This window comes from Nicotiana tomentosiformis, chromosome 9 (assembly GCF_000390325.3).
Source record: "Nicotiana tomentosiformis chromosome 9, ASM39032v3, whole genome shotgun sequence".
Classification (NCBI taxonomy): Eukaryota; Viridiplantae; Streptophyta; class Magnoliopsida; order Solanales; family Solanaceae; genus Nicotiana; species Nicotiana tomentosiformis.
In genome coordinates, this window is record NC_090820.1 from 50,322,607 (window position 1) to 50,335,669 (window position 13,063).

Sequence of the window (13,063 nt, forward strand, 5' to 3'; positions counted from 1 at the left end):
AGGACCATATCAGGTTCTCGAGAACGTCAGAAAGGGATCGTACAGGCTCGGCATTATAAACGGCAAACAGCTATCAAACAGTTGGAATGTGTCACATCTAAAACGATACTACTGCTAAGGTACGACCCTTCCATATTTATTTACATTTCAAAACTGACCCCTGCATAAGTCCGAACAAGAGCTAAGATGGATCCTTCGCTTGAAAACACGCGTTGCACTCTTTTTCCCTTTCGTGCTGCACTTACAACAGTATCTGAGGCCTTTGTACAATCGACCTCGAATACTGGGGGGCATTAGCCCTCAAATATATCAAGTTCTGATGCAAGAAAGTTATTTCGCAACAACGGGGTTCCAGTAGGAAAAGTTGTAAGAGCCAAAATGGTCAAAACGAACCATGCTCATGTAGTTGGCCCGAACCCAGACGCAAAACATGAACACATGTATCAATTTGCAAAGAAAGTCCTCCTCTTTACCAATATCTTAAATCCAAGAAAAATTCCTCTATTTGAAGATTTATTATGCAATCAGAATTAAGATAAACTCGATCACTAAGCCTATGGGCTACTATTATTACGAGTTCGAGCAAGCACTCACTTGACCATTACGCCTACAGGCTATATTACTTCGAGTTTGAATCATTCACTCAATGAATAATAAGCCTACGGGCTACTTTTATTACGAGTTCGAGCAAGCACTTACTCGACCATTACGCCTACGGGCTACATTACTTCGAGTTCGAATCAATCACTCGACAACTAAGCCTACGGGCTACCTTCATTTCGAGTTCGAGAAGGCACTCACTCGACCATTATGCATGCGGGCTACATTATTTCGAGTTCGAATCATTAACATGACGACTAAGCCTATGGGCTACTATTATTACGAGTTCGAGTAAGCACTCACTCGACAATTACGCCTACGGGCTGCATTACTTCGAGTTCGAATCAATCACTCGACATCTAAGCCTACGGGCTACCTTTATTTCGAGTTCGAGCAGGCACTCACTCGACCATTACGCCTACGGGATACATTACTTCGAGTTCGAATCATTCACTCGACGACTAATCCTGCAGGCTACTTTTATTTCGAGTTCGAGCAAGCACTCACTCGACCATTACACCTACGGGCTACATTACTTCGAGTTCGAATCATTCACTCGACGACTAAGCCTACGGGCTACTTTTATTTCGAGTTCGAGCAAGCACTCACTCGACCATTATGCCTACGGGCAATATTACTTCGAGTTCGAATCATTCACTCAACGAATAATAAGTCTAAGAGCTACTTTCATTTCGAGTTCGAGTGAGCACTCACTCGACCATTACTCCTACGGGCTATATTTCTTCGAGTTTGAATCATTGACTCAACTAGTAAGCCTAAGGGCTACGTCACTTCGAGTCTAAAAAAATAATCAATCATAGAGACTACGAAGTCCAAATTTGATTAAATTATTAAGATCCTTGTGAAAACATTTGTAAGGCACGTATAAAGTCTTCACGAAACATAAGCAAGTCGGCCAAGTTGTCTATATACAAAATTGTCTACGTGATTGATTACAAACATAAAAGATTAAGAACTAAGCTTTATGGTCATCCTCAGGGGCGTTTACTTCTCTGCCAGGCTCTTCCCCGTCCTCGGATCTTCTCTTGCTACCGTCGTGATCATCATCATCGCCATCAGAAGCCAAGGCTTCAGCTTCAGCTTTGAGCTCTTTAGCCTTTTTTATCTCTTCAGTAAGGTCGAAACCTCGAGCGTGTATCTCCTCGAGGGTCTCCCTCCGAGACCTACATTTAGCAAGTTCGGCAACCCAATGTGCTCGAGTGTCGGCAGTATCCGCTGCCTCTCGTGCCTCCATCTGAGCAGTATCGGCCTTGGACTTATCCGCCATGAATTTCAATGACTCAACCTCCGCCTTGGCCTCAGCAAGCCGTGCTTCAAGATCCTCGATCCTCTTAGCTTGAGCCGAACCCTTTTTCTTGACGCTTCGAAGCTGAACATCGGCTGATAATAATTTGGTCAAAATGGTTTCTTTTTCCGTAGCCAGGCGGTCGATAGTCTCCTTCCACCGATTACATTCAGCTTTGATTTGATCAACTTCTTCCTGAAGTAACCCGATCTTTTCAACCTTTTGCTGCAGCAGAGCCAACGAAGGGTTAACTTCCACAGTTGAGTCAAACCTATACTTTAACAGAACGAGGCTCACCTACTTATCGAGTTCGGCCTCTTCTTCACGAACCTTAGCCAAATCCGTTTGGAGATCTTTTATAGCCTCGTCCTTTTGGTTGCAAAGAAGCCGCAGGGCGTCTCTCTCCCCCGAGACCTTCTGAAGCTCGACCTCACACTGGCTAAGGTCGACTTGAAACCTACTAATGGCATGCACAGTAGGGAAATAACATAAGTCAAGTTTGGAAAAGAACAAAGAAACCAAGTATAGTAAAATCATTACCCGAGTAATGAAACGTTGGGCCTCTTCTAGTAGAAGAGAAGCGTCATCAATATCGGAAGCATCATCGACTCCAGTAAAGCAATCCCAAAAAGGGTCCCCTACACTAGAGCCTCCGCCCATATCGGGGATCTTCAATTCTCGAGCTTCCTTTAACGCCTCCTTAGAAAAGGTTGGAAGGGAAGGCGAATGACCCACTATCATAGCCCCAAGCGAATCACTCGGGGTGCTCCGATCAAGACATGGGATTCCAGGACCGACCCCGACTGGTACAGCCGCCATCAGCTCAAGAGCTCTGGTGACCTCGATAGCATTCGCAGATTGGATTACCAAAGCCGAGGCATCGTCTTCTTCTTCTTCTTCTTCTTCTTCTTCTTCTTCTTCTTCTCTCAGTCGTTGGACCGAGTCAATCAGAAGAGCAATTGCCTTCCTCCTCACCCATCGAGTTTTGGGCTTGCGGTCCTTTGACCGAGAGGCAACTTTTCGCTTCTTATCTTTCCCCGGTTTCGGGACCGGGGACTTGGTTCCATCTTCACCGCTCGAAGGCTTCAAAGCGACATCCTTGGTTACACCTGTATGAAAGGAAATCGGTAACGAATGGAGCACAAAGAACACTTCGAAGGAAACGAGAAGTAAAACCTTACCATGAATCTTGGCCTCCCATCTATCTTTTCCCAAATCACGCCAAGCACGTTCGGCATAAGAGGAAGTCAGGGCTAACTTCTGAACCCAATCCTCGAGGTCGGGTACCGCTTGTGGAATCCAAGGGGTAGCTGTATATCGAAGAAAGGCATCAGAAAAAATCAGGAAAAGATACGAAAAGCAACGTCTTATGAGAACCACTTACGGTCGAAATTTCATTCCTCGGGGAACAACATCTTCTCTTTCGGAATAAGGTCACGGGTCCTCGCCCGAATATAACGGCCCATCCAACCTTGATCCTTGTCTTCGTCGATGCTCAACATCAAAGCCTTTGATGCCCGACGATGAAGTCTGATTAGTCCTCGAAAGATTTGAGGCCGATACAATTGTATGAGGTGATTCAGGGAAAAATCCAGCCCCCCGGCTTTGATGGAGAAGAAGAGAAGTAGGATTACTATATGCCATAGAGAGGGATGAATTTGACCGAGGGTGACCTGATATCTTTTGCAAAAATCAATGATTACCGGGTCGACGAGACCCAACGTAAAGGGATAAGTGTAAACACTTAAAAATCCCTCCACATGGTTGATGACGCTCTCTTCGGGGGATGGAATTTGCAACACAACCTTGAAACCCCAGTTGCAGTCTTTCCTAACGGCCTCGAGATGACCCTCCGTTATAGAGCACATGTACATCGACACATGCTCGCATCGACCTAGAACAGATGAAGGATTCTCAACCTTAAAATTGATCTTCAGAGTACACGGGCCGGGAACATAGTCATGGATGGACGGCTCCACCGGCGCCTTGTCGCCAGACGGCCGTGAAGAAGAATCTTTCTCCTTCTGAGGTACAATTTTCGAAATTTTGGCCATTGATATGAGAGGAAGAAAGGCAAAGGAAAGTAAAAAATTGACGGCACCAAAACTCTGGTGTAGATGGCTCTGGAAGCGACGAAATAGTGAGAAAAGATAAGAAAATTTGGAAGAGTGAAGGCATAAAAATGGTAAATGTTAGATGGAAGGGTTATTTATAGGCTCGCATCATGACAGTTCAATATCAGAGGTGGACGACCGCCATCTGACAAGCATTAAATACCTTGAAAGACTAAATCGATGGGACAACTATCACATACGTCATAATCGATCCCTGTTAAAACGTCAGCTTATAACCTGATCGAACCGTCAAAAATCATTTCGATTCTCACCGCATCCTTCATGAGAATCGAGGGGACTATATATATACGGTCGAAATAGATTTCGGCCTTCCTACGTTCGATCGAATTTGAGTAGCAAGAAATCGGAGTAGGATTTTGGGATTGAGCTCCGAAGACAGTACAAACAAGCCTCGAGTCCGAAGGCTGCTTGAGGAGTCGGCTCGATAATCTTATGGAGCCCGTGACCAAATCGATTCGCAAGGCATTGCTTCGAGGTCGAAAATGTGTCACGCCCATTCCGAAGGTCGAACTCAAGCCAAGACCGAAGGGCCGACCCAGTAACGAGTTCGAGCCAGTATCGAGCTCACAGACAAGAGTCGTTACAACCGCACCAAGAGAGAGAATCTTGACGGGAATCGAGGAAGAGACAAATCATCACGGGTCCTCCACTATATGTTTTATTTTATTATTTTATTATAAATAAAGTAATAACCCTCTATTATAAAAGAGAGGATCCTTGTAAGCTATGGACATACTGAATAGGCTGGAACAAAAGATCTTTTCTCATATACAAAGATATCTCCTTGTGCTTATTTTACTTCATCTTACTCATTCTTTCTGTTCAGTATTCACATTCTCATAGTCAAGAATACTCGTATTGTTATCTTTGTATCAAAAAATATTACGTATTCTTAGAATCATATATAAAATTTACGTTATCTGATTTTTCGGATAAACAGTTTTAATCACAAACTTGTTGAGGTCGATTACTGTTTTTGTAATTAACACTGAACGACAGCACAGACTTTTCTTCTCTTCTTTAATCTCCATATGTGCTAATTAGAGTAGGAATATTCTACCAGCTTTCCACAAGAAGATACTAGGAACTCAATTGACGCGGACCAATGTTTCTAGCGGCTTACTACTTTTATATAATCCAAGTAAGTACAGAACCCCTTTTTGGAATTATTTGCCACGATAGTAACTAAACCCTCTTAACGTCCATTTTTATCAAATGAGTACTACTATAAATAGTAATCCTAATTGTTTAGAGTTATTAACCGAAACAACTTAAGAGACAACTCATCTATTCAATTTATTTATTTATTTTATTGATAGTCGTATATCGAATTTTTTGTTTAACCTAATAATACTCGATTTGAGTAAGCTGTTTCTTCCAATAGATTATATAAAGTACGCAAAATTAAACATTTGCTTAATGCAAGTCCTAGATGCTTCGTTCCATCGCATTCAAGACGGTGGACCCTTTAATAATTATAAATGACAGAAGCTGCGCACCTGCCAATTTAAACTTTAATTTAATTAGCGCATGTAATAATGTGCACTGGCCAAGATATTTTCCTTACTTTTGGGACGCAGGCTAGATATTTCAAACAAACTTTTACTTTACATTCCCAAGAATTTCGAAATGAAAAACAACATTATATAGGACAGTTTCTTAAGCATAATATCCTATGTAAAACTTGACATGCAGTTGATATTTGCATCAAATTATACTCAATTTACGTGAACTCATTTAATTCGGCACAAAATTTAAGAAAAGAGATAAGACTTTTAAATTTGTAGTGTAAAATGAGCCACATATATTTTGTGTGGCTATAAATCATTGCATAAAAGTAAATTGTTTCTAAATAAGGAAATGGGTCATTCTTTTAGGCACGGAGTGTGGCTAAATATGTGAATCCATTTAACTGGGTACGAAGTTTAAGAAAAGAGAGAAGACTTTTAAACTTGTAGTGTAAAATGAGACACATATATTTTGTGTGGCTATAAATCATTACATAAAGGTAAATTATTTCTAAATAAGGAAAATGATCATTTTTTTTTGCACGAACTAAAAAGGAAATATATTCACATAAATTTGAAACGGATGGAGTATTAATTTATTTTGATTAAGTAATAAATTATAATAAAAAACTGTATTATATATAATTAATAATAATACTATATACGAAGAAGCCTGTTATGTATTCTTTCAACTCATGTGTATTTAAAATTTTCAGCTCTACGAGATCTGAAATTTTGATTTCCAAAACCAAATTGTCATCCACTACCTTAAAATCTGCAAGTGGTCCATGTGTGAAAGTAGAAAGAAAAGATATTAATATAAAATGAGAAGAGAACAAAATTTCCAGTTAAAAGAACTGTATCAATGTTTTTGTGGGGTCTTACCGTCTTTGATAAATCATTACATCATTTCCTTTGATTAGCCATAGTGATATTTACCAGCCCTAGAAATATCTAGAATTCATATTTTGTTTAGTTTTCTTGAATGCAGGTTTGGTTGAACAGGCTGAAAGATATCTTTATTACAGATATGAAAGTTAAAATTAGTAATGACTTTATGTTTATATATATACCCTCTGATGTTTCCCTTTATATGGAAAATATGTGGGGTCCATCCCATTGGTTGGCAATAGTCTTGTGCCTATTTTGCTTATGAATTTACTTAGTAAGAGAAGCCTGGCGGAAGATTTTACTTGGAGCCAAAGTATGCAAAGATGTGGAGAAGAACTAAAATTCTCCTCTAGCACACTTAGAGCCCAAAGTTATTTTCTCCTATAAAAGGAGGAGTTCTCTCACTTCTTCAAACACACCAAAAAATAGAGAGAAATAATAGAAGTTAGAGAGAGTAATTCACAGATCGTGTAGTCTGTGAGATAAATAGTGAGTGCGAGAAATATTATTGTGAGGTATTTAAATAAAGAGTGTTATTTCTTTCGAAGTTGTACTAGTCTCTTGAAACTACTAAGCTGTAATATTATAGTGGTAATATTGCTCCAGTCGGATATTGAATTTTACCCCGTTAAAAAATTTGGTATCTTTGTTACTCTCCTGTATTTTATTATTTATCGTGGATATTATTCCTGGGCGGGGTTTTTATTATTTTCCCAACAACGTGGTATCAGAGCCATGTCGAATAATGGTACGCTGTCTTTTCAGTACCCCCACCTCACAAATGATAATTATGAGAAATAGTGTCTACGTATGAAAGTCATTCTTAGCTCCTAGGATGTGTGGCAAATCGTAGATAGAGGGTATGCAAAATCCGATAATAAAGACACTCTACCTCAAAATGAAAAAGATGTCTAGGTAAAGACAAGGAAGAAGGATCAACAAGCACTCACGCTCATCCACGAATGTCTGGATGATGCCATGTTTGAGAAGGTGGCAGATGCTACCACCTCAAAGGAAGTTTGAGAGATTTTACAAAATTCTCTTCAAGGAGTTGACAATGTGAGGAAGATAAAACTTCAAACTCTAAGGGATGATTTTAAAGTTTTAAAAATAAAAGAACCCGAATGCATTTCAGATTATTGTTCAAAAGTGAAGGTTGTTGTGAATCAATTAAGAAGATACGGGGAGGACATAGAAGGTATCTGTGTGGTAGAAAAGATCATTTGCACTTTAACACCTAAATTTAATTTTATAGTGTGTGTTATTGAGGAGTCTAAAGATTTAGACTCTATTATGGTGGAATAATTGGAGGGTTCTTTACAGGCACACAAAGAAAATATCAAAAGGAGACAAGAAGTTTCATTGGAGCAACTTCTTAAAACTTAGGTATCTTTCAAGGATTATGGAGGTGCAAAGAGCTATCGAGGAAATGGACGGGGACAAGGTAGTGGCGGTCATGGAAGAAGAAGAAGTAATGGTAACAACTTCAACAATGAAGTTAAAACCCACCCAACATTCAGAAGTCGTGGTCGTGGACAAAGAGAAGGAAGAGGACATAGCTACAATCAAGAAAATAATGGACAAAGGTATGATAAATTAAAAATTGAGTGTTATAATTGTCATAAATTTGGCCATTACTCTTGGGAATGTCGTAGCAATGTTGAAGAGAAAGATAACCTTGTTGAGAACAAGAAAGAAGAAGATGAGTCGACATTGTTGTTCGCACTCAAGGAAGAAGATAGGGATGATTGTAGCTCGTGGTATTTGGACAATGGAGCAAGCAATCATATGTGTGGATGCAAAGAGAAGTTTGTGGAGATCAATAAGACGATAAGAGGTAATGTGTCCTTTGGAGATACCTCAAATATTCAAATCAAAGGGATAAGTACGATTCTGATCTCCTATAAAAATGGTCACCACAAGTTAATTCATGGTGTTTATTATGTCCCAAAATTAAAAAGTAATATTTTGAGTTTAGGCCAACTTCTTGAAAAGGAATATGACATCCACATGAAAAATATGCATCTTTCGCTTAGAGATTCAAGTGGAATTCTAATTGCTAAAGTGCATATGGCAAAGAATAGATTATTTTCTCTAAATCTTAAGACAATTGATGCAAAGTGTTTGAAGGTTAATGTGCAAGATGAATCATGGTGTTTGCACATGCGATTTTGGCACTTGAATTTTGAAGCACTTAAATCAATAGGATAAAAGAATATGGTGCATGGGATACCATCAATCAACCATCCCAATCAATTGTGTGAAGCTTGTCTTCTTGGAAAACATGCAAGGAGGAGTTTTCCAAAGGAGGCCATGTCAAAATCAACCAAACCGCTCCAGCTTGTTCACACTGATGTGTATGGACCAATTAACCCATCTTACTTTGGTAAAAGTAAATACTTTTTGCTTTTCATTGATGACTTTAGCAGAAAGACTTGGGTTTATTTCTTGAACCAAAAATCTGAAGTTTTGCTGCTTTTAAAATTTTTAAAGTACTTGTGGAAAAAGAAAGTGTCTATGAAATAAAAGCTTTAAGGTCTGATAGAGGAGGTGAATTCACTTTAAAAGAATTTAATAACTTTTGTCAGCCTCATGGAATTCGTCGCCCTCTAACGGTACCTTATTCACCCCAATAAAATAGAGTTGCAGAGAGAAAGAATCGAACGATTCTCAATATGGCTAGATGTATGTTGAAAGCTAAAAGTATGCCCAAGGAATTTTGGGCCGAAGCTATTTCTTGTGCAGTTTATTTGAACAACAGGCCTCTAACAAGAAATGTTAAAGATCAAACCCCTCAAAAAGCATGGAGTGGAAGAAAATCAAGTGTCAAGCACCTAAGAATTTTTGGGAACATAGCCTATACTCATGTGCCACAACAAGGGAGAGCGAAACTTGACGATCAAAGTGTTAAGCATGTGTTTGTTGTCTATGATACGAGTTCAAAAGACTACAAGTTATACAACTCAAGTAGCAACAAAGTGGTGGTAAGTCGCGATGTTGAATTTGATGAAGAATTGGCATAGAATTAGAAAGCTCAGGAAGAAACTTCATATGATTTTCTTTCATAGTTTGGTAATGAAAAAGAACCAGAGACCGTGGAACATGTGTAGGATATAACTCCAAATCCTTCTTCAACCAATGTTGCATCTCCTTCTTCTCAATAAAATTCAAATGAGCAGTCGCAAAGGATGAGGAATATTCAAGAGCTCTATGAGGACACATAATAAGTTACTAATTTTAATTTTTTATGTTGTCTCTTTGCTGATAGTTAACTAATGAACTTTGATGAAGTTGTTACAAACAAAAGATGGAGACAATCTATGGAGGAGGAGATTGAGTCAATAGAGAAGAAAAACACTTGAGAGTTAAAAACTCTTCCCAAGGGACAACGAGCAATTGGAGTGAAATGGGTACACAAGATAAAGAAGAATGTTGATGGAGAAGTGGAGAGATACAAAGCACGACTTGTGGCTAAAGGCTACAAGCAAAGGCAAGGCATTTATTATGAAAAAGTTTATGCACTTGTTTCCCACACGGAGATAATTTGTTTGCTCATATTTTTGGCGATGCAAATGAAGTGGAAGATCCATTAACTAGACGTCAAGTCAGCCTTTGTGAATGGCTATCTTGAAGAAAAAGTCTATGTTGAATAACCATTGGGCTTTGTGGTCAAAAACCATGAAGATAAAGTGTTGCGGTTGAACAAAGCTTTATATGGATTAAAGCAATCCTCACGAGTATGGAATAGTTGCATCGACAAGTATTTTTAAGACAATGAATTTACTCGTTGTCTCAATGAATATGCTCTTTACCTTAAAATTTATACTAATCGAGATATCTTGTTTGTTTGTCTTTATGTTGATGATATTATTTTTACGGGTAATAACCCAAGTTTGTTTGAACCTTTTAAGAAAAATATGTCCCGTGAGTTCGAGATGACGGACGCATGACTCATGTCATACTACTTGGGCCTATAAGTGAAGCAGATAGAGGATGGAATTTTTATCTTTCAAGAAAATTATACAAAAGAGATATTGAAGAAGTTCAACATGCTCGATTGCAACCTTGTGAACACGCCGATGGAGAGTAGGCAAAATTGTCCAAGCTTGATGAAGGAGAAAAAGTGGATCCCACATTTTTCAAAAGTCTTGTGAAACGTTTGAGGTACTTGACTTGTACCAGGTCATATATACTCTTTGCAGTTGGAGTAGTAAGTCGCTTCACGGAAGCTCCTAACTCCACTCACTTGAAAGTCGCTAGAAGAATTTCTTCGTTACCTAAAATGTATGATTGATTTTGGGCTATTTTACTCTTCTTCTAGTAATTTTAACCTTTTGGGATTTTGCAATAATGATTATGCGGGAGATATTGATGATAGAAAAAGCACAACCGATTTTGTATTTTTCTTGGATGATTATGTTATTTCTTGGAATTCAAAGAAACAATCAATTGTTACTCTCTCGACTTGTGAAACTGAATATGTAGCAGCAACATCCTATACATGTCATGCTATTTGGCCGAGAAGATTATTGAAGGAGCTTAATTTACAACAGATTGAAGCTACAGAGATTTGTATTGACAACAAATCTGCACAAGCATTCGTGAAGAATCCAGTGTATCATGATCGAAGCAAGTATATAGATACAAGGTATTACTTTATTAAAGAATGCATTTCCAAGAAGGAAGTCAAGCTCGAATATGTTAAGTCTCATGATCAAGCTGCGGATATCTTTACAAAACCTCTCAAGTTTGAAGATTTTAGATTGAGATCAAAACTTGGAATAAAAAAGAAAAATTAAAATTAAGGAAGAGATTGTGGGGTCCATCCCATTGGTTGGCAATAGCCTTGTGCCTATTTTTCTTATGAATTTACTTTGGCAGAGAAGCTTGGCGAAAGATTTTACTTGGAGCCAAAGTATGCAAAGATGTGGAGGAGAATTAAAATTCTTTGTGTAGCACACTTGGAGTACAAGGTTATTTTCTCCTATAAAAGGAGGAGCTCTCTCACTTCTTCAAACACAAAACAAAGAGAAGTAATAGAAGTTAGAGTGAGAAATTCATAGATTTGTAGTATGTGAGATAAATAGTGAGTGCAAGAAATATTGTTGTGAGATATTTAAATAAATAGTGTTATTTCTCTACTAAGCTGTAATATTATAATGGTAATATTGCTCCGCTCAGGTATTGAATTTTACCCCGTTAAAAAATTTTGTGTCTTTGTTACTCTCTTGTGTTATTGTTATTTATCGTGAATATTATTCCTGGGCGAGATTATTATTATTATTTTCCCCACAAAATAAAGGTCAGATTTTCATTTTCCTCGAAATTATTTTGGGTGGAAACAGAAAAGTTACTCTAAAACGCGAAACCGGCAGTGTTGATCCAGTTACAACTATTACAACGGACATTTTAATCTCAAGTAAATTAGGTTGGTTAAATGAATCTTCAGTATCTATGCCACTTCACTTAATCTAGAATCCCTTTGTGTTTAAATGTGCTGTGTTACATCTTTGTATATCCATTGACATGTGGCCAACGGGAGGTGGAGAAGGAGACAAACAAGGAAGAATGGATGAGGGAGAAATTAAGTTTTACTCAAGGAATTTGCCTTATAATTAATAGGCTAAGCATGTAAAGAAGAAAGCTCTGGAAATATAATTTTGTATGCAAAATCATTAAACAGATGCAATTTGTTCATGTTATGTCAAGAATTGTTGAATGCTATAATTTTAAAGAAGTAATTTTTGGATATTGAAGATAATAAAATTGCATGTGTCATGACTTCCTGATAATCCCTCCATCTTGTTTTAGGTGAAACATTTTAATTCAACGTTGAATTTCAAATATTGGTTTGACCCGTGTATTTATATTATATATAATTAATATTAATATTAATATTATATTATATTATATTATAATTATAATATAATAATCTATATCTATCTATATTATTATAAAAAACACGAATAATTTATGTTAAATGTTGAACGACAAATATATCCCTGAAATATTAACGGACTTCTATGTCATCAATATTGAATATTTCTCCAAAAGGAATTATTTCATATTGGATAGAATTGTAATAACTTGAATTTATATACGATGCATACTAGGATTCATAATCTTCAATGAATTTATTTACTAATAGGATTCATATTATTCACATGCTTATAAGACGTGTTTAGTATCATAGTCAAAATAATTGTATTAGATTATTTATGGTGTAAGCAAAAAAAAAATGTGTGGTGCCTAAATTTAAGGAAGAACAAAAAATCAATACCGAGTTATTTAAGCTTCAGTAATATTTTTACTTTCAGCCTATTCCAGTGCCTCCTTCTCTATTTGCGGTTGTGTTTGGTTGAGTTTTTTTGTTTTATTTATTTTATTTTTTCTATTGGATGCACATTAATATAAACTTGTGTGACTACATATTATATGTTGGCAATACTCTCGTGTTTCTTTCTCTATTGAAGGTGGGTTGGGTTGATTTGTTCTAAATTTATTAATGTATAAAAATATATATTCATGTTAAAGAAATGCGTCATAAAGACAAGAAATATTCATGCTCTTATCTACTATCGTTATAAAGTTAGTTGTCTTTTTACTAATTTTAATATAATAAT

General features: G+C 37.3%; 1 protein-coding gene across 1 annotated transcript; it reads right to left on the reverse strand.

Moving 5' to 3' along the window:
• Positions 1-1,576: 1,576 nt before the first annotated feature.
• On the reverse strand, positions 1,577-3,960 carry LOC138898760 (actin cytoskeleton-regulatory complex protein pan1-like). The gene is made up of 5 exons (XM_070184857.1): positions 3,801-3,960; positions 3,088-3,216; positions 2,774-3,015; positions 1,808-1,990; positions 1,577-1,717 (listed from the first exon to the last, which is right to left on the reverse strand). The coding sequence occupies exons 1-5, from the start codon at positions 3,958-3,960 to the stop codon at positions 1,577-1,579; spliced, it is 855 nt and encodes a 284-aa protein (XP_070040958.1).
• Positions 3,961-13,063: the final 9,103 nt, after the last annotated feature.